The sequence below is a fragment of the Protopterus annectens genome, chromosome 2.part1, assembly GCF_019279795.1.
Source record: "Protopterus annectens isolate FY-2018-M chromosome 2.part1, PAN1.0, whole genome shotgun sequence".
Taxonomy (NCBI): domain Eukaryota; kingdom Metazoa; phylum Chordata; order Ceratodontiformes; family Protopteridae; genus Protopterus; species Protopterus annectens.
Genome location: NC_056729.1, coordinates 1,449,766,084 through 1,449,788,479, shown reverse-complemented (window position 1 = coordinate 1,449,788,479; position 22,396 = coordinate 1,449,766,084). Strand labels below are relative to the sequence as shown.

At 43.3% G+C, this 22,396-nt stretch overlaps 1 protein-coding gene across 1 annotated transcript in view; it reads left to right on the top strand.

The window, feature by feature from the left end:
- N4BP2 (NEDD4 binding protein 2) overlaps nt 1-12,359 on the top strand; it is a 1,502,684-nt gene extending 1,490,325 nt beyond the window's left edge. The window contains exon 16 of the mRNA XM_044062929.1: nt 8,983-12,359. Coding sequence (XP_043918864.1) covers nt 8,983-9,028 — 46 coding nt within the window. The 3' untranslated portion in view covers nt 9,029-12,359. The remainder of the gene's footprint in view (nt 1-8,982) is intronic.
- Nucleotides 12,360-22,396: the final 10,037 nt, after the last annotated feature.

Genomic DNA, 22,396 nt, shown 5'->3' with positions numbered 1-22,396 from the left:
CATTGCTGCATGTTTGTTTGATATTGGGCATCACAATAGACATGGAGAAGTCTGAATTCCATCCAGTACAAGTGACAAAGTTCATAGGAACACACTTGCTCAGAATTCATTAGACAGTGAAACTTCCATGGAGCAGGCTCTCCACCCTTCAGAATCATGCTCAAGTCATGCTTTCAGCGCAAAAACCAAAAGTGAGAATGGTTCTTTTGTTAGCTGGGTTTGATAGTTGCATCCATAACTTTAGTCCTTCTAACCAGATACCACATGAGAGTGCTACAATTGACCTTAGCAGTGAGGTGGTGTATCAGGTGCCAACCATTCTTTCCAAGCAAGTCTTGCAAACATGGCAGTGCAGGGTCGTTCGTTTGTCTTTCCCCAGCACAAAGCAGTGGTGACCACAGATGCTTCTGAGTTGGGGGACATTATAAGGGAATGACTGTCCAAAGGCACATGGTCTGACTCTGAGACCAGTTTCCATATCTACATTCTAGAGATGAGAGCAGTTCTTCAAGTGTTGCAGGCTTTCAGGCTCCCCTCTCTCAAGGACTGATATCTGTCCAGACCAACATGTTGGCAGTCTGGTACATCAGCAACCAAGAGTAGCCCATTCTTACCCATTATTCTGAGAAGCCATGAAGGTTTGGTACTGGGTGATATCTTCCAGTCACTCTTTTTCTAGCAATGCAAATTCTGGGGAATAGCTTTAGTTTGAAGACTTTGGTTCTGAAACTCGAAAACTAAAATTTCAGGAGTCGGCTGACCGGTACTTGCGAACTGCTTCTGCTTCGGACACCGCACGGCAAGAAAGACTGATTAAAATGGCATCGGCTGCATGTTTTATACCCCTGACGACCTGACGTCATGGAAGAGGAGACAGCAACCGACGCAGGACCCAAAACTTTGTTATTCAGGCTGACTGAGGGCAACCTGCCAGCAGATTACCCAAATGTAATGACTGCAACAGTGAAACACGAAGAACATCTCAAATGTTCTAGAGGACAGCTTGAGAAGATCTATTCTCCTGCCTCATGAGTGGTCCCTTCAATCAAAATGTGACAGAACAGATTTAGGGTCAACCGTGTTGCTATCTTTTTGCTTCCTCCCACGACATCAAGTGCTGCAAGTTCTTTACCCTGATCCTCCAAGAAGGGGAGTCGCACAGGAATGATCTGATCCACACTTGACTCCCTTTTCTCTTTACTCCTTTCATCCTAAAATTTCTTCAGAATACATTAGCTAAGAAGGTCACAGTGATCCTCATTGCCTCTTTTGGCCTCAACAAGTATGGTTCCCCTGCCCTGTGGCCTTATCTGAAACACTGTTCATGGGTACTGGATCCTAACCCATATGTCATTTCTTGCTCATCCAGCCTGCCTCTCCCATTTGAGCCTCAGATTAACCACTTGGCTTCTCCACTTCCAGTCATGGCTAGTCAGTCCTGGCTTTATTCCCAAGTGATCTACATTCTCAGTCTACTAGGCAGATTTACAAAAGCAAATGGAAAAGATTTTCTGTTTGGACCACTTAAAGGAATTTAGACTTTTTTGGCTTTTCATTCAGCTGTGTTATACTTTATAGCCTGTCTTTTTGAGAATGGTGCCAGTTACTGTACTGTCAAAGTACAGTTATCAGCTGTTTCTAGTTTCCACAATGGAGTGAATTAGTCCCCTGTTGCCTCTCAGGTTATCTTAAGGTTTTTTGAGGGGTACCTTTCTTCTCAGACCTCCTCTTAGAGATTCTGCCCCTCCTTGAGATATTACTATTTTACTTTAAGCACTGACTAAACCACCATTTGACCCTGTTGCCAAAATGAATCTCTAGTTTCTTAACATGCAAAACATTTTTCATGGTGGCAGTTACTTCCACTAGGAGGGTATCAGAACTCCATGCTCTTTCTTGTAAGTCTCCATACTTCATTTGTCATAAGGACAGTTTCCCTCCAGACAAATCCTTCCTTTTTACCAAAAGTAGCTACCAAGTTCACCTTAAATCAGAACGTCAGTGTTCTAGTTTTCATCCCAAATTTTCCTACCAAGATCACCTTAAATCAGAACATCAGTCTTTTAGTTTTCTTCCCAAATTTTTCCAGTAAGGGAGAATACATGCTTTATTTATTGGATGTTTATAGACTGTTCTGTTGTACATCACCGTACAAAGTATTCAAAAAGTCTGATGAACTTTTTGAGCCTTCTAGACTGGGTCATGGAGTTTGTAATGTCAGGTTATTAAGACTTTTGTCTGCTTGCATCTTATATGTATACAAGAAAAAGGTTTAGTCATGCTTAGACCTTCAAAGCTCACTCTACAAGGTCTGTGACAACTTCAATTACTATCTATTAATGACATTTGTGCAGCTGGCATTTGGTCAAATGTTCATGCTTTCATGTCCCATTATAAACTGGATTTACCCTCAAGAGGCAGGGGAGATTTTGGTTCATCTGTCCTGTGGAATATCTTTACATGAATCCACCCAAGAGTTATATTAGCTGGGGACTCTCTCCCATCTGTTGTGGAAGGGACAGAGGTAACAGCATCAAATATGAAAATGATGTACTTACCATAATGATAGATCTGGATTGTCTGCTTCTGTCCTTCCTCAACTCCCTTCCTGATTATGGTATTCTTTGATGTTTTTCATGTTTCACTGTTGCAGTCATCACCTGTGGGTTATCCTTGCTGTGGTAGCCTTTGGCTGGCCCGAATACCAGTCAGAGTTTTTCTGCATCAGCTGCAGTTGCCTGTAGTCCGACTTCAGGTCATCAGTGCTATAAAGCAAGGCAGCCGACATCATTACATAAGTCTTTCTTGCCGTGGAGCCCATAGCAGAAGCAGTTCGCACGAGTGCCGGTCAGTCGCTACCAGAGTTTGAATTTCAGCTGAAAGCATCTAAAGCTACGTACCCTTTTGGGGACCCTTTTTTCTAGCACTAACCGATGTCTGAAAAAGTTAACAATTGTCTCACCTGTGGAAAGCAGATCACACACCGAGACTTCCATTCTTACTGCCTCACCTATTTAGGCCCAAACCACGACTTCCCCTGTTGCCAGTTCTGTGCCCTCTTTAATACGAGAACCATTCGCCGTAGAGGTCTTATTGTAGACAGTTATTTTCATGTTCCATCTTCGCATTCCGATATGGCGTCCATCAGCCAACAATCAGTGGACATTCCGAAAAAACACAGAGATAAAGATAGAGACAGACCTCACAAGGCTAAGCCTTCCGACGACACTACCGCTAAGCAGGTAGTCAGTTCTCCGGAATTCAGTGAAGGGCTTTCGCAGCCCCTGATGCCTGATTTGATATCTATGCAGCCCTCTACCAAGACCCTTTTGGAGTCCGGTATGCCGCAGAAATCTTCTTCATCTTCCAAGCCTTTGGCGGTCTCTGCCTTGGTGTGGTCCTGAGCCATGATGCAGGCACTGGCTTCCAAGGAGAAATTTTGCACTACCGAATCTAGACAAAAAAAAGTCTTCTCATCTGATTACCATTTCTCTTAGACCGACGGATTCTCTCAGGCCACCCCTAGAAAATCTTCTTCTAGCCGCCATCTTGCTCCTGCTTCACCCTCCAGTACAAATGGTTAAAATGGCGGAGGATCTCATCTCCCTTATCTGGAGTAGTCAGGCCACAACTTCAAAAAGGAAAAGGCACCCTTCTCCAGAAATTATGACAGAAGAGAATTCTGAGTGACTATTCAGATTTTGAAGAGGAACACCAACCTCTGACTGCTTATGAGGATTCAGATGCAGAGGAATCCATCCCTTCTGCCCCCCCCCCCCCGAGGACCTTTCCTTTGGGGAAATCCTTCACACCCTCCGGGAACATTTCCAGTGGGAATCTCAGGACTTCCCCCAGTCTAAGAAAATACTTAGAGAGTTTCTGGACTTGCCACAGCACAGACCCCTGCCCCCCCCCCCCCAATTTAGAAGTGGTGGATGATGTTTCCACAAATCCAGCTTTAGCCCCTGACGCCCTCCCACCTGCTCCCAGTAAACCTGGCAAGTATTGCAGAGTACCAGATTCTCACAGATACCTGTACAGAAATCCTGCTGCAGACCCAGAGGTCATTACACAGAGACCTAAAGGAGCTAAGACTAGTTCTGCCAAGAATCATGTTCCTTCTGACAAGGACTCCAGAGCTTTGGAAAGATGGGGTAAAAAAGTATGCATCTCTGCAACTTTAGCTATCAGTGCACTCAACTGTCAGTCCCATATGTTAAAATATCAGCAACACACTTTGGAACTGTTAAAGCAAAAGATTTCTACCTTATCTGACTGTGCCAATTCAAAAGAGTTAGAAGATTTATTGCACTCTGCTTGTCAAGTGGCCCAACACTCATTACAGTGTGGATGTGATGCCCTAGAAGCATCTAGCAGGGCAGCAGTGACAGGATCTGTCATTAGGAGACATGCATGTCTGAAGGCACACCCTCTCCCTGATCATGTCAAGTCTAAACTTATTGATGCACCCCTGGATAAAGGAGTGCTTGTTTGGAGTAAAACAGAGGAGGTGCTTAAAATGATGGAAGACAAAGCAAAATCTGTGCAAACAGCAAAAGATTTCTTTCAGGTTCAACCTCCCAGGTTCAGCAGGAACTTTCCCTCTAAGCACTGGTCCTTCCCTGCACCTAGCAGACAGGGTCAAAGTAAACCCCGCAGAGACAGACCATCCAGGCCCCGATCCCAGGGCCAGCAGAGAAGCAAACATTGGACCACTTCCGTCCCAAAGGCAGGGAGTTCTAAGCCACCCTTCTATGTCAAAAATTTCACAATGACCCCCCCCACACACACACACACACACACACACACACACACACACACCTTCCCTTCACTCACCAAAAACTTGGAGGAAAACTCTCCCTCTGCAAAGAAAATTGGCTTTCTGTAACAAAGGACCAATGGGTCATAAAGATTATTTTTCAGTGATACAATTTCTCTTTCAGTGAACTCCCAGTTCCAAGAGGGTACCCATACTTGCCTCCAAACCAATGGGCAGAGGCATTGAAACAGGTCCAACTCTCATATCCCAGGGTGCAGTTGAACCTGTCCCTTCAGATCAAGCAGGCAAAGGCTTTTATTCCAGACTATTCCTTGTTCCCAGAAAAGGGGGCACTTGGTGCCCCATCCTGGATCTATCCATTCTGAACACCTCCCTAGTGGTCCCCAGATTCAAAATGCTCACTTTGCAGCAGCTACTGCCTATGCTGACAAAAAATGCCTGGCTAGTGACCCTAGACCTAAAAGATGCCTGCCTCCACATCTTCATAAGGAAATCCTGCAGGAAATTCCTGCACTTTAGAGCAGGATCACAACACTTTCAGTTCTCTGCGCTGTAATTTGGCTTATCTACTGCACCCAGAGTATTCGACAAATGCTTAGCCCCTGCCATAGCATTTTGCAGACAAAGAAATATACAGATTTACCCTTACCTGCACGACTGCCTCATTCAGGCAGAGTGCAGAGAAAAGCTGCTCCAGGGCCTTCTCTTTGTCAAATCCCTCTTAACTTCCCCTAGGGTTTACCATCAATGAGAAGAAATCAAAGCAAACCACCACCAGGAAGATCATTTTCTTGGGAGCTCTGCTAGACACAGCATCTCAGATATACCCTTCCTATCCCCAGAAAAGCAGAACTGCCTGCTTCTCTACTTTACCCAGCCGGCTTCCAGAAGTCACGTCACCATTTGGAAGATCCTGCAAGCCCTGCAATACATGCCATCTTGCATTCTTCTAATTCCTCTGGCCAGGCTTCACATGAGAAAACTTTAGTGGTATCGAAAGAACCTTTGTGTTGCCAGCATTCTCAGTCTCTGGAGAACTCGCTCCCTCTGATCCCATGTATAAGGGCCAAGTTTCTCTGGGCAAAGACCTGTGCCAAGAACAAGGGTCTTCCCTTCATCCTCTGCCCTACCAGCCAGCCATCACCACCGACACCTCAGATATTGCTTGGGGCGCTCACCTAGCAGGCAGGTGCACCCAAGGTCTTTGGGATGCCCATCACCTTCACTTACACATCAATCAGAAAGAAATGATGGCAGTACAAAAGTCTCTGACATCTTTCAAACCCCATTTCAGGCCAGGTGTCCTCCTTATAAAAACAGACACCACCACAGTAATGTGGTATATCAACAAACAGGGGGGGGGGGCCCAATCTTACCCTCTGTGCAGACTAGCCATGAACCTCTGGCTGACAGCCGCCTCCATGGGTATATACCTAATTGCCCAGATCTACCAGGGGTCAAAAACAACCTGGCAGACCACCTAAGCAGAAACTTACTGGACCCCCATGAATGAAAGCTCCACAGGGAAATCTTTCTGCAAATCACTCAGGAGTTTGGGGACTCTGGAGTTCGATCTCCTTGCTTCGCACCTCAACCACCAGCTGAAAAGGTTATGTACCAGGGAGTATTACCTCCTAGCATAGAAGGTGGATGCCTTGACCTTCCCTTGGAACTCCCTCTTTGTGTACACATTCCCTCTTCTGCCTCTAATTGCCAAGGTACTGATCAAAATAAGGGAGGAGAGACCAAAGGCCATCCTCATTGCTCCAGATTGGCCCAGACAGCATTGGTACCCCTTACTGCACAGCCTGACCTTACAGCCCCTCCAAGCAGCTTCCACTGATCTCACACCTCTTGACCTAGGTGAGGGGGGAGATACTGCACCCAGACTTGCAGACTCTTCATCTTTCAGCATACCTTAAAAGCTAACAGAGTTCCTGTTAAGCAAACAGGTCCTAGACATTATCACAGAGGCCAGAAGGCCCAGCACCAGAAAATCTTATGCAGGGAAATGGAAAGGATTCTGCTCCTGGAGCCAGTCCAGAGGGGCCAGTACCTCACACCCTTCTATCCCTCTTATCTTGGATTACCTAGCCGAATTGCTCAATAGTGGCCTGTCCTTCTTTTCTGTTAAAATCCATGCCTCAGCCATTTCAGCCCATTATGATTCAGACCTACCCCTGTTCTCTCATCCTTTGATTAAACAATTCCTCAGAGGGGCTTCTAATATCAGACCTCCCAGAAGGCCTCCCACGCCAGCCTGGGACCTGAATTATGTTTTAGAAAAACTAACCTTACCTCCTTTCAACCTGTTGCTTCAACAGAATTGAAATACCTCTTCTGGAAGACTGCCTTCCTACTAGCTGTCACCTCTGCCAGAAGAGTTTAAAAACTTCAGGCACTCATGGCTGTTGAACCCTTCATCATCTTCCATGCAAACAGGGTCTCCCTGAGGGCTAACCCCTCCTTTATGCCCAAGGTGGTATCTGATGTGACCCTCAACCAGGCCATACACCTACCCACCTTCTTTCCCAACCCTCAAAACAAGGAGGAAAGAATTCTGCACTTGTTAGACGTGCACAGACAGCTCAGATACTATCTGGACCTTACTAAACCCTTCAAAAAAACAGACCAGCTGCTTGTCAGCTTTGCCTCAGGGCAGAGGGGAAGCCCATTTCCAAGCAAACCATTTCCAAATTGGTATCACACTGTATCCATTTCTGCGACAGACTACATGGGAACCCCCCCCCCAAGTCTACTCATACCCATTCCACTAGGGTAGCCTCCACTTCCACAGCCTTCCTCAGAGGAGTCCCCACCAAGGACATCTTGAAAGCTGTCACCTGGACCTCTGTCCATACCTTTACAAAGCATTACCAACTACCTCTTTTTTGGAAATCTAGGGCAGGGTTTGCCTCTGCAGTTCTGCAGGGCTTGCTTGACCCATGCCTAGGACTCTAACCTATACTTACACCCCTCTCCTCAGCTTTGGGAATCCTCCCACAGAGGATGACTGCAACAGTGAAACACAAAGAACATAACACAGTTGTGTATACTTACCATAAATGTAGATGTTCAAGTGTATTCACTGTTGCAGTCCTGATTTCCCTCCCTCCATCCCCCTTATATCCTCTTCACCTAGGGGGACATAAGCCTCCCGTGGTGGCTTTTAGCCACCAGGACCACTTTAGCTTATTTCTTTGTGCTTCTGACTGGTTAGGGCAAAAAAACTGATGTAATGACATCGGCTGCCTTGCTTTATAGCACTGACGACCTGACATCAGACTACAGGCCACTGCAGCCGACGCAGAAAAACATTGACTCTGGTATTCGGACTGGCCGAGGGCTACCACAGCAGAGATAACCCACAGGTGATCACTGCAACAGTGAATACAATCGAACATCTACATTTATGGTAAGTGTACACAACTGTACTTTCCTTTATCCTGGCTGACTAGGCCAACCTATTCTGAAGGCCTTTAAGTGCACTTTCTAACTCCAGATCAGCTTATGAGCATTCTTTTTACCATTGGATAATCTTTTATAGTATTGTTGTTATTATTGTTATTATTGTTATGAAGTTGTTTGTATCCTTGGGCAAACTCGATCTGAAGTCATTTGGGTTTTGCAGAGAGGTTATGGGTAAGGGGAGGAGTCTGAGTTTGATGGCCAAAGCCTTGAGAGGACAAATGTCTGATCTGAAGACTCATCTGGTGAGGAAGGATGGATGCAGACAACACAGATCTATCATTATGGTAAGTAAATAACTTTCATTTTTTTTTTTTTTGTGACTGCTTCAGTTGATTTTAAGGGAATTCTGTTTTAGGAACCACTTGTGTAATTTTGATTTGTGTTCTTTCTGTGAACTTTCATCTTTAATTTTTATTATTATTAAACTATTAACAGGTACAAAAAACTTGTGTTACAATAAAATAAACTCACTCAGACCACTTGTTTGTTTTTATCTACTTGGACCTTTGATGTCTCTTCGTGGTTTTTGTTCTTCAGGTACATAAAACTTGTAAGGTTCGTGTCAACTAAAGAAATCTTTTAACATATGTGGTACAAATAGTTACCCTTTAGAATTATCTAATTTTAGTTTAGCACCTTTAATACATTTTTTGTTTCCCCACCCCCACTATGGTGGTGTATATACTTAACAGTGCTGCAGAGTACTACTGTTTGATGTCTTTGTTTTACAGGTTCACAGAATTGCAGCAGGGACTTCTGCAGATCATGCTGAAATAATGAGATGCCGTGGCATGAAGACTGGAAGCAAATGTCCTGTTTTTACTTGACTTTAAATGGCCATAGCAACAACTAGGTTATTGTGTTACCTAAAAAAAAAAAAAAAACACTGAAAACCAAGCATTTTACTTTTACTTGCAATTACTCACTACAGTACTGGACTTCTGCATTTTAGATTTTATTTTAGAAAAGTTTTACAACTTTTTAAGTCATGTAAGTTTAATTAAAATGTTTCAGTATATTTAAAGTACAGTATCATGTCTGAAAAAAAGAAAGAAAAAAAAAAAAAACAGTTTTACCGCGTTTGGGCTAGCGACTCAGCTGTGTAAACATTGGCTCTAGGTGATGTGGTTTAATTGACTAATGTTGATGTGCCCCCTACCCCTGTAAAAATTGGGAAAAGGAGGTTGACTGTGACAGCACAGATGTTCTAACAACCAGCTGAGATCACAGCTAGGTACTCGCGTGCTATTTTAATGATGAATTTTCATTCTGTTATATTTAAATGCTTTTTAACTTCGATCCTTCACTGACTAGTGCTTATGCAGCAGGGCATTGCAATGTCCAGCATTTGGTCATTGAGTAAGTAAACAATGACTGTTTCCCAGTATTAATACTTAAGGTTGTTTAAAGGCAGCCACATTTTAACAAGTTTCGCATTTTCACATGTATCCATGTTAATAACTGGTCCTGCCTGTTCCTTATATGTGAAAAATTGCATTCTGCTGAAAACGAATATTCTGCTTTCAAGGATATGATTGTAGAAGAGTGAACAAACAGCCGTTAAAGTCCAGCATTTGTCATGTATAATGGTGATGGATTTTATATCAAATCTCAGGGATGTTTTGAAGTTAATATATTTAAACCCTAAAAAAAGTACGAAAACTTGACTTGTTAATATATGTAAAATAATGTGTAATTATATAAGAAAATGCAGCAAATGTTTGTTGCATACATTTGAATTTTTACCATTTCGGTAAAGTTGTGTTGTCTGTCCTTGTTTAAGGAACTATGGATTTCTGTAAAAAAAAAAAAAAAAAAAACTTTCCTTAATGATCTCCTGCTCTGGTGTTGGATTTGGACCACATCTGTTTTAATTCGATTTAAGTTTGGGATAGTTTTACCTGTGGAATACATTACAAGGCTGTCAGGAATGGTACATGATACTTCAAGCAGACCAGTATTTTGATTGTATGAAGGACAAAATGAAATGCACAAGTGAAGGCAAGGAAAGTTAGAGCAAAATGCAGGTTTTAAATAGAATGTAGCTTGGCTAAACAGTGTTTTTTTTTTCTTTTTCTCTGTTAACTTAAGTGCCTCTTTAAAGTTGAATGGGCTTTGTATTTGTAGTTTGCAGAGATGTTAATCGTGTTAAAGGAAATTAAAGGAAACCTGTGTCATAGGGTTTTTAACTTTTCAGATAGTGGGCCCCATTTACTTCAGCTAACTGCTTTTTCCAATAATTGAAGTTAATCATTTTTTTTTAAATCAGAATATGCCAATATCAAGGCTTGCTGCATTGCTTATTTTTATGTAATGATATATGCTGATGATGTAACTGAAGGATTTTTCTGTCTCAAGTTGGTGCTGTGTGCAGGATAATGGCACTGAAACATTTGTGATTTGCTTAAAGTAAATGTGTACAAAGCCTGCAGGGTTTTGATATAGTACTTGCTAGCATTGTTTTGTTGTACCTACATAGCATGCAGAAAGCACATGTACATGCCTATGGCAGCATTTGTTGATTCTAGTTTATTGCTTGGTGGGGTAGAAGTAAATCGTGCTTCTTGCACCTTGAGTAATATTTTAAACGATTGGGATAAATTAACAATGTTATACTGCACTGAAGGCATTGCATTATAGAAAGACTAGGTACTGCTGTGCTTGTCAGTCACAGATAGTAAATTCAGACTTCAGAACTGCTGCGGCTAGCATTATGCCTGTAGTGATCTGCATACTGATAGCACGACTCCCATCTGTGAGACTCTAGCAGCATCTGTTGCCACGTAAAGCCTTCCAGAAGTGCTGGAGACTTGCAGTAACTTACATCTGTATTCTGGAAGCAAGGCATTCTGTCATACATTACCTTGTCCTTGTTTGCATTATCCAACAGCTTTTTATTCCATTGCTGCTTAGGAGTGTGCCCTATTGCTTGAGCTTTCATTTAGACAGTCGGTTAGAGAAAGATGATGCTGATGTGTGAATGCTCTCCACACATCTTTGAGAGTGATGTCTGAAGTGGGCACCTTATTTTTCCTTTCTCTTTTCCTGTTTGAGTGCAGATGCAGCTCTGTTAGAGTGGATATATTCGCAAGAGCATTTATAGCATAGTAAATATTCTTTTTGGAAAATTATTTAATTCCTGAATGGCCTCTTTGTTTGACAGCAACTAATGGACTTTTTGATTTGAGGAGGTGGTATTCTTGCAAGCATGACCATCAAAATACTGTATAAAGTGCAGAGCAGGAAAAGGAGCAAATCCTTTAGTTGGATCCACTTCAGAAGTTCTCTTTGTTTATATGCTTGATGCTTATGGAAAGTACTTTTATCAGTTTCATCTACTCTTACTATTTCTAGGAAATGGTCTCAATAGTAGCCTAAACAGATATGGGAAAATAACATCTGCATTTGTCAGATTGCTCCTGAAAAAAGTTGTAGATTGCATTTTCCTTCTCCTTTTCTTGGGTATAGTTTGGCCTCAGTATTATTGTCAAGACTGATACTAGTCTGTCCAGCAAGTACTACAGAAAATCGCTCAGTGCACGTATATTAAAGTAGTCGTGGTAGGTTGCAGAACTGTAATCATGCTTTTTTTAATTAATAATGCCAGTGATATCTCATGCTTCATTCCAAATTTCATTATTTGCTGCTATACTTAATCGAAGCATACTACTGTAGAGGTCATACTTTGTCAGGATTCCTATTCATATGTGTGCATATTCTATCAGATTGCAGTACTTAACATGTCTTAATTTGTTATACTAATGTGCATTTGTATAGTTTCAAGCTATAACCTTCTGTTATGTCATCTGCATAAGGAGACTTGAAGTATCTTCAAGGTAGCTGTCCTAATTTTCAAAACACTTTGTTATTTTGAGCATGTTGACTTCTAAGGAAATGTTTAAAAGTTATGGTCATAGAAAACACATTTGTATCACTTTTGAAATGATGCATGTTTTTATAAGGAATTACATCATTTCTTTTTCTGCTGCCAGGTTTATACAATCTGTTGTAGCTTTAGTTTTATAAAGACTATTTGAGGTTTTTCTATATCTTTTGTACATTTATGGCCATTAATTTTGAGATTTCAAATAAAATACACATGAAAATATTGTGCCTTTTTTTTTTTTTTTTTTTTTTTTTTAACAAAGCACAGTTGATATATATATATATATATATATATATATATATATATATATATATATATATATATATATATTCATATACATTTTACAGTACAAGTCTTTAATTGCACCTTCCATTTTAGGATCCTTATCCATTTCATTGCACAATGTTAGGTAGTGATGCAGTTAGCTAATGTCTATAGTCTGCTAAAAAGGTGTATATTTAACCACCAAAACACAAGAAACCAGTAGTAAGAAGTGTAATGTAATTTCTGCTTGTGATATATTGTTGATGATTTTAGAAAAGTTGACCCAGTAATTTCAGATGATGGATATACAAATTACATTCTTAATCATGGTTCTCCTTTTTATCCATCTTCGGATCTATAAGAAAACATACATCCTGGTGAAACAGTATGAATATCTGAAAACTGTAATATAATGATGTGGGCAGGCATGATACTTCTCTTTCATTGCCTTCTTTCAGACCACTTACCTGGTCACAGTCCACAGCTCATATGAAGTACTGAAACCCCACTGTTAGTGAGTTTTGACTCTCCGCAGCTTACCTGTCTCTCTAGAGAGTGAAGACAGGGACTCCTCAGCTTCCATCCATGGGATGTATGTCTTTACAGACACTGAATCCTAATTGCAAGCAGTCAGGCAGCATTACTGATATATGTCTACTGAGACCAGGTAGTGGGTAGCCCTATATTGACAGATGTTCAGCCACTGAGTCTTTTAAGAGCCCTTTCATCCATTTTTTTTTCCTTCAGGTACTCAAAATGTTTTGTGACATCTGTCAGTGGTCGACATTATCCAGGTCTTAAAATCAGACTGTGCTCCATGCAACCGCAAGATAGTATGTTTCTCAAGAGGAAGCCATAGGATTAAACTTATCTTTCTTGTTCGCTGTTTATAATGTCCGGATACATTTTTGAAGCCAGGTGTGTAGTGTTGCAGATGAACAGGTTACTTTGATGCTGGTTAAACAGCTCTGAAAATCTGCATTATAACAGACTAAATGCAACTGTTTTGTTCATTTCTTGCAAACATACATCATGTAACTGAAAAATTCAAAGTCATGTGCATTCCTCTGAAAAGACATTGATGCTAATGGTGTGAATCTTACAGACATTAAGATTTTTTTCTAAGGTGACACCAAAATGATAAAGATTGATGTTAAGTTGTCAATCTCGCCTTCATTCTTGCTGGATGGGTTCGGAGCCGATCCTCGGCTCCGACTCGGCCACTTACTAAAGCTCGAGAGCTTATTTTACCGGCTCGAGGCAACCCTATATGCCATGATGCTAGGCAATAACTCCCCAGATCTCATTTGCCGCTTTCGCTTGCGAGGTGCGTTTTTTTACCAGCTCCTGGTAAGTCTTATATATATAGTGTTCAGTCACCCTTTTTGAGTTAATTTTTCACCTAGTTATTTCTTTCAATAGTTAGTAACTACCCTTAACTCTATTACTTTTTTATATACCTTCCCTTTTTATCCCTTATATCCCTCCCCCTCCACTCTTAGGTTAGGCCTTAAGCCTGCCCCTTTCCTAATTTTTCTTAGGGATCCTGTGGAGTGTTTGGGTGTGTCAGTATCCCTATTAACATTTTATTGTTAATTTATAATTTTCGAGAGTGTGTGTGTGTTTTTCTGTTACATTTGTGAACCTTCGACACTGTTATGTCGAAGGAACTTAAAGAAACTAAGGTCTCAGGCTTTAAGAAGTGTGACTTGTGCTGTCAGAAAATGTCTCTGACAGACGGTCACACTTCTTGTGTTTACTGCCTGGGACCCCTGCACCTGCAGGACTCTTGTTCAGTATGTCATGCATTCAGTCCAAGAGTCCTGCAGGAGTGCAGGAATAAACTTATACTGAGGGGCTTGTTAAAGCCCGAGGGCTCCCCGACTAAGTCTGCATCGGGGAGGCCCTCGAAACCTGCAAAACAGTCAGCTACAAGTACTAAGCCTTTGGCTGCTGGCTCCTTCCTTGTCTGTGCCTAGATCAGCTCCGGCTGGAGCCGATCCCTTTGAGTCACAAGTTCCGGTCTCGGCACCACTCGGTGCCGATACCTCTGAGCCCATGCTTTTGCTGTCGGCTCCAGCTGGAGCCGACGTGTCTTTGACTCTGTTGGCTCCATCTAAGAAGGGGTCAAGATCCCCTTCATTGGAGTCCATCCATTCGGCTCCAAGGTCTCCCCTGCTCTCAGAGCGGAGCCATCGGACCCGATCTTCTTGGTCATCCAGACTTTCAGATCACGACCTTGAGAGAGTGGTAAGTAGGCTGTTAAAGTCTCAGGCATTGGCCCAGATGATCTCTAGCCTATCTCATCAGATGGCAGCTATTACGACTCCACCTATTTTTCCTCCTTCGACTCTCCCTCAGAGTTTGGAGCTGGAGCTCCTCGGAGCCGTGACTGTTGTGGCGTCGGAGCCGATACCTCCCCCTTCGGCTCCTTCATCTTCCACTCCGATCTCCTCTTTGATACCTTCATTGGAGGGATCCGGGCGCCTGATCTCTCTCGTCGGCTCCAAGGGGGCGAGTGGCATCGGACCATTGTCCGACTCCGTTCTCCTTCTCGGCACATCGGCGCTGGTGAGCTCAGCCCCGACGCCTTCCCTGTCGGTGTGGCCTGGGGTTCCTACCTCTTTGGAGCGGGGGCCCTCTGGCCTTTCTGATAGGGGCCTTCGAGGTGATGAGGAGCGTACTAGCCCCAGGGCTTAATCAATGGTCAGCTCCTCCCACTACAGTGCCTGCTGATGTCTCTTCTCACTCTCTTGCTCCCGGACCCAGAGATCCAATGCCTCAGGTTTCCCCACCGGGAATTTCTTCCTCTTCTGAGGCTTCTCCTGACCTGTCAGTGGAGCCTCCGCGTAAGAGGACATGTAAGAGGAAGCATGTGGACTCCCCTGAGTCTATTACATCTGACACCGACTTGGATGAGTCGGAGGGATCCCCAAAGTCCCCCTCTGAGGATGTCTCTTTCTCAGACATCCTAGAAATCCTGAAGCAGAGGGGGAACTGGTCTTCCCTTAATCCTTCCGAGGATGAGTCAGTGTACCTGGAGGCGTTCGGTTCTCGACCCTCCACCTCCTGGATGTCTCCACCTTTCGACCCCCTTATGGAAGTAGTGGCTTGGAAGGCGTGGTCGGCCCCGGATTCGGTGGAACCCACCCCTCGGAGGCCATCTAAATTCATTACAGCACCAGTTGACAAGCAATTCCTAACAAAAGGTGTACCGGCGGATGCCATGGTGGTGGCTGCAGCCACCAAGAAGGAACTAGCTGATCCTTCAGTACCTATCCATCCTCCTAATAAGGATTCTAGGACCATGGATAGGTGCGGTGGCGGATGTTTTCTTCAGCGACCTTTGCCATGCGGTCGCTGAATTACCTGTGTCACTTCACCCGCCTTCAGAGAGATATTCTCAAAGAGTTGGGAGAAGTCTTACAGGATCCATCAGCTGCTGGGTCCCAGGATAAAATAAACTCACAGCTTGGAACCCTGAACTCGATTGCTAACTCCTCCATGCGTCTGATTTCATATGCAGCCGATGGAGCGAGTAGGGCCGCAGGCACAGGAGTGGCCTTAAGGCATCACGCCTGGATGCGGCTGTGTAATTTCGCGGACCCTTTCAAGGTGTCTTTCACAAATTCCCCTTTTGATGGTTTGGCTTTGTTCGGACCTCAAGTGAAAGACACCTTTACCAGATGTGAGCAAGATGGCAAGACTCTTTCTGCCGTAGGAGTCCGTTTCTCCACCCCTTCAAGACCATACCCTAAGGGTCAGAAGGGTGGGAAAATGTGGTTCCGCAAATCTTAAGGAGTCACGTCTGACGCAAGAGGTCAGTTTACCCCCAGAGGCAGAGGGGGTAACAACAACAGACGCCACCCTAGGGGCAGAGGGGGTCCGCAAAACCAGGGTAGCAGGGAGCCTCTCTCTGACAAACCCTTCCAGCATCCCTGAGATGTTGCCCGATTGTCCACCTTCGGAGGCAGTCGGGGGAAGATTGTCACTGTACCCAATAGCCAGGCTTTCCCTTACTCAAGACAAATGGGTACAGTCGATCATATCTGAGGGTTACAAAATTCCCTTTATCCAAACCCCAATTCAACAAAAGGGAACCCTTCCAGACGTTCCACCCGGTCTAAGGGAACTAGCAGTATCAGAAATATCAAAACTGCTAGCAAAAAGAGCCATCCAGCCAGTCCCAGCAGACCAACTAGGATCCGGAATGTACTCAAGGTTCTTTTTGGTACCAAAAAAGACAGGGGACTGGAGACCAATATTAGATCTCAACAAACTGAACAAGTTTGTAAAGAGAACAAGATTCCGGATGGTCACGCTACAGTCCATTCTGCCATTTCTGGGCAAGGACAATTGGATGTGCTCCGTGGTCCTTCAGGATGCGTACTATCACATCAAAATTCACAGGCACTCCAGAAGGTTTCTCCGCTTTCGGCTGGGGGCCAGTCACTACCAATTCAGAGCCCTGCCCTTTGGTCTCACTACAGCCCCCAGAGTGTTCACCAAATGTATGGCAGTGGTTACGGCTCACCTGAGACAGCAATGATTCCAGGTGTTTCCATATCTAGGCAACTGGCTCCTCACTACCACCACCAGGCATCAACTTTTCCAAGCCAGAGCTTACACCATTCACATTTGCAGAGGGCTAGGAATCTCTATAAATTTCGAAAAGTCTGCCTTGTCACCTTGACAGTCTATTACCTTTATAGGCGCCAACTTGAACACCGTACAACTTTCAGCAACGTTAACAGACCAAAGAGTCTTAGATATTCAAAACCATGTCCATGTTCTTCTTCAGAGCGACAAAATTCAGGCCAGGTATGTCCTGAAAGTATTGGGTCTTATGGCCGCCATAACACTTCTTCCCTTGCGTTTCACATGCGTATTCTACAGTGGATGTTGTTCGCCCAATGGTCTTTTCAGCAACTCCCCATGCACCACAAGATCATGATAACTTAAACTTGCAAAAGTCATCTGTCCTGGTGGATATTGTCCCCTCAAGTCCATCAGGGCAGACCCTTTGTTCCTCCTCCCCCGGTCACCACGGTGACATCGGACACCTCCCTGATCGGGTGGGGGGGGGGCATTTTCAGGGCAGGATGGTCCATGGCACTTGGCAACCTTTCGAGCGCCACCTGCACATAAATGTCCTAGAGATGAGAGCAGTGCTTTTAACATTGCAAGCCCTCCACGACTCTCTTCCCCTGGGAACTATTGCAATCCAAACAGACAATATGTCCGTAGTGTGGTATATCAACAAGCAAGGTGGAACCAAGTCCTATCCCCTGTATCGAGAGGCACTCAGACTTTGGCAATGGGCGATCTCCTCTCAGTGGTTTCTGATAGCAACGCATATCCCCGGGAAGTCCAACTTCATAGCGGACAGGTTGAGCAGAGCCATACTCATGCCACACGAGTGGTCTCTCAAACAATCGGTAGCGGAAGAGATTTTTCAGAAGTGGGGTCTTCCATGCTGCGATCTTTTTGCTACATCCCAAAACAGCAAATGCCCCGACTTCTTCACCCTCTTCCCCCTTCCAGGCCATCCACTCAGAGACTCTCTAGTCCAAGATTGGCCTCAGGGACTTTTCTATGCCTTTCCACCCTTTCCTCTAATTCCACAAGTAATTCAGAAAGCAACAGCCTTGAGAGCCAAGTTGATTCTCATTGCCCCTTATTGGCCTCGACAGATATGGTTTCCGTTCCTACATCATTATCTTTTGGTACAGCCTTGGCATCTGGACCCAGCTCCAGATCTGTTGACCCATCAGCTGGGGCAGCTGCACCAATCCCTACATTCTCTCAACCTCACTGCTTGGTTGCTCCACTTCCGTCCTTAGCCAGGCTTCCTATGATTTCTAATCCCATCCGGGATATCATAGTAGCTTCCCTTAAATCTTCCACCAGAAGGATTTACACTAGTAAATGGAAACGTTTCTCCTTCTGGGCAAAGGCAAGGAATATAGATCCCTTTACTGCCCCAATTCATTCGGTCTTAGACTTCCTAGCCGAAATTTTTCATTCAGGGTCTTCTGCCTCTACAGTAAAGGTTCAGTTGGCAGCCATATCGAATTTTCATACAGGCTTATCGGACCACAACATCATGTCCAATAAGCTTTGCAAAGCCTTCCTTAAAGGTGTATATTTACTTAAGCCTCCGATCAAAGACCCTCCACCTCAGTTGGATCTTAATTTAGTCTTAACATCCTTAATTCTCCCCCCCTTTGAACCTGCGGTCTCCTGTTCATTGAAATTTCTTTCCTGGAAGACACTTTTCCTAGTCGCCATTACTTCTGCTAGGAGAGTATCAGAGCTTCACGCCCTCTGCATTCGTCCTCCCTACTTAATCTTCCATAAAGACAGAGTTTCTCTAAGGACTGTTCCATCCTTCTTACCCAAGGTGGCTTCGCAGACAAATTTAAATCAATCAATTGATCTCCCAGTTTTTTTCCCAAACTATACTAATAGAGCAGAGCAAAAGCTACATTATCTAGATGTTCACCGCCAGCTCTGATACTATTTGGATAGAACCAAACAAATAAGGAAGTCTGATCAACTGTTTTTATCGTACTCTGAAAATAATAAAGGCATTCCTGTTTCCAAGGTAACCCTATCTAGGTGGCTGTCTTCTGTGATTACATCTATTTATCAACTCAGAGGCAGGGAATTAACTTCTAAGCCAAAAGCCCATTCAGCTAGAGCACTAGCTACATCTACAGCTTTTCAAGCTAGACTACCAATAGAACCTATCTGTGCGGCAGCCACATGGGCCTCTCCTCATACCTTTGTTTCGCATTACAAATTGGACATGGCCTCCAGGGACAGAGCAACATTTGGTTCCACCATTCTTAAGAGTCTGTTCCAATGAGCCACCCAGGATGAAGGTGCTAGGGACGCGGTCCCATCCAGCAAGAATGAAGGCGAGATTGACAACTTAACATTGAGAAGTTATGTACCTACTATAACGTTCCATGTTAGTTGCCTTTTCTCGCCTTCTTTCTTGCATCCCACCCACCATCCCCCTAGCCTGGACAGACCGAGAAGATCTTCCCTTCCTTGAAGGGTCCTTTTATTCCTTTGTTCACTATCTAGGTGTCCTAGGATATATGTAATGTAAATAATTATCTTTGGAGGTTTTTATCCCTCTTCCTCCTCCTTCCAGTTGGAGGATTTTGTTTTATTGGCCTATGCTAGGTTTTTTAGCTTCCAAATGAGATCTGGGGAGTTATCGCCTAGCATCATGGGATATAGGGTTGCCTCGAGCCAGTAAAATAAGCTCTCGAGATTTAGTAAGTGGCCGAGTCGGAGCCGAGGATCGGCTCCGAACCCATCCAGCAAGAAAGAAGGCGAGAGAAGACAACTAACATGGAACGTTATGGTAGGTACATAACTTCTCATTTCCAGCTTAGAGTGCTTAAACAGTGCTGATATTGATAAATGTATAAAATATATTGCACAGAGCTGTCCAGTTTCATTATTTTTATTTATTTATTTATTTAACATTTGTTGACCGAGAAAGTCCGACTAGGTTCCACAGATCCTGTTTTCAGCGGAGGCCCGGGGAGAAATGCTCCAGAAGCATGTCTTTAGAAGACATTAAGAAACTAAGAACAATTTATTGCATACATGTTTCAAAATCTTTACTAGTAAACTTATATTTCTTTACACCTTGCTGTGAGTGACAGAGCATTTCTTTTCTAGATTTTGTGCTTTTTAGGAAAGGGTGTGAATGATATATAACCTTTTAACTCCCAACAGTCTGAAAGTACCCAAAGCATTTATTGAAAATCTTTACTTTGCAGAATAAATGACCAAAGTCAATTTTCTTGCTACGATGTTTAATTTAAGCAGTTCTAAGTGTGAAACAAATGTGTCAACATCTGTACTTCCCTACACTCTTCACTCACTTTAATTCTGAGCTGTTTTTTAGCTTTTACCAAGTTAGAATACCCCCTCCTTCAAATGTAGTATGTTTCCTTATTTGTATTGTCATGATAAATACTGTAAACGCACAGGCTCAGTTTTTGGTTGGGTCTAGCATAGTAGAAGACAAGCAACAGTATTTGCAATAATCACAGGGATAGTAAATGTTGTGGTTAACAAGTTAAAAAGTCTGACCTTGAGGCCATCTGCAGAGGTTAACAGGTTAACAAAATTTCTTTTTTTTTGCTGTTTTATCTGTCTCATCCCCATCTGATGTGATCTGCACATGTTGCTGGCACACATTTTGGTCCAGGAGAACATGTCTTGCTCTTGTACCTAATGTTTATGTCATGCCAGTTACAGAGTTTGGATCTCAGTGCTCATATTTGTCACTGAAAAGTTCCAGCATTTTTTGCTTAACAAGTTTAAATCTTCCTTTTTTTTCATGCAGCTATAAGGCCAGGGTAAGCCTACCCTCATGGTGGTGATGAGTACTGCCATTTACTTCCTGACTAGCAAGGGCCTGAGCTTGTTCTCAACATCTACTGACAACAGGAAGCCTGTAACAGGAGCACTTATGATAGCCACTTTGGAATGTATTTCCTGGGTTGCCACACTGTCTGTCTCTTGTTGAAGAAGCAGAAACATATCAATAGATGGCTTGCACCTGAATAGTGGTTCCCTGAGGTCCCTGTTGTGTTCAACAGTGTATTCATGGTTAAGAACTTTTCTCCTCTGTCTTCTGCTTAGTCCAGTAGGAGTCAGTGACTCAGTTTGAGAAAGATCTGCTGGGGTTTGCTGCTTCAAGAGAGCCCAGAGTTCAGTCCTAGGCATTGAACATGCACGGACTTACTTTTCATTTTATCAGTCCTTTTAGGTCAGAGAGAGAGTGCACACTTGGAGAACATTGTCTAAAAGCAACACTGGGTACAGTGCAGCCTTCTTTTCCCTGCGCCTTTCTCAGCAAGACCACCATCACACACTTGATTTACACCTCCCCCCCATTTGTCATCCAGATGTAGAACCGCGTATCTTAGAGGTAGGACTGAGTCAATTCTGCCTATCCTTTTTGTACCTGGAGTAGGGGTCTTAAAGAATTTAGAGGCCGATACCTCTAAAAACATACAAGGACAACAAGACCTTCTCTTCTTATAACCACCTCCAGTAACCCTTCCATTAGAGAGAAAAGGTCTCGAGGTTAGGGAGTCTTATATGGACTAGCCTCTGTAGCCCCTTTGTGTTCTCTTCAGAAATGCTTGATGTGGACAGAGGAAATGGAGCTCTGGGTCACTCCACCAGTGGAACCTATCGTTGAGGGCAGTATTTTAACATCTTGCGTGTACTTCCAGGAAGACGTTTCTTTTTTATTTGCCCATTAGAATGGAGTGAGCACTTAGTCACTCTGTAGTCTATTATCTTCAGTTTATTGACCATATCTAGTATGTTGTTTCATCTTACGCTTAGACATTTTTAACTGTATATGTTTAGTTTAGTTATAACACTCTTCCTATAATCCACCATATGATTACTTTTATTACTTGTACTATTTGGAGCTTTTCTCCTCGGGCCTCCACTGAAAAAGGACTGCTGCTAGTCAGACTAACCCAGTTAACAATTGTCAAATAAATAATAGTCATGCTTCCTTGGTCAATCTTCTGCAAGAACTTTTTTTCTTTTCTTTTTCTTTTCTTTTTTTCAGTATAAGCCCTTTCTCCTGCATCATAATGAACCTGAGACTTTGGGCAGGAACTTGTCCATTGTTTAGCAGCAAGCTTTAAGAATGCCAGCTGTGCATGTGAATATTGCTCCAAGCAAATTCAGTAGTAGCAGAGCTTTCACTTTTCTCCTCTGTTGTCTGACTTTGGAGTAAGTATGTCCTTCTACATGGGGTTGCAGAGGGGCATGCCCCCTCTGAAAAAAAAAAAAAATAATAATAACCCAAAATCTTGCTGCGAATGTTTTCAATGACTTTTTTTTTTCGCTCAGTTGGCATTCAAGATATTTGTTGTCGACATCACTTTGGGCAGGGTATGAAGAAGGTGTTTATCATTCTCATATTGGAGGTCTTG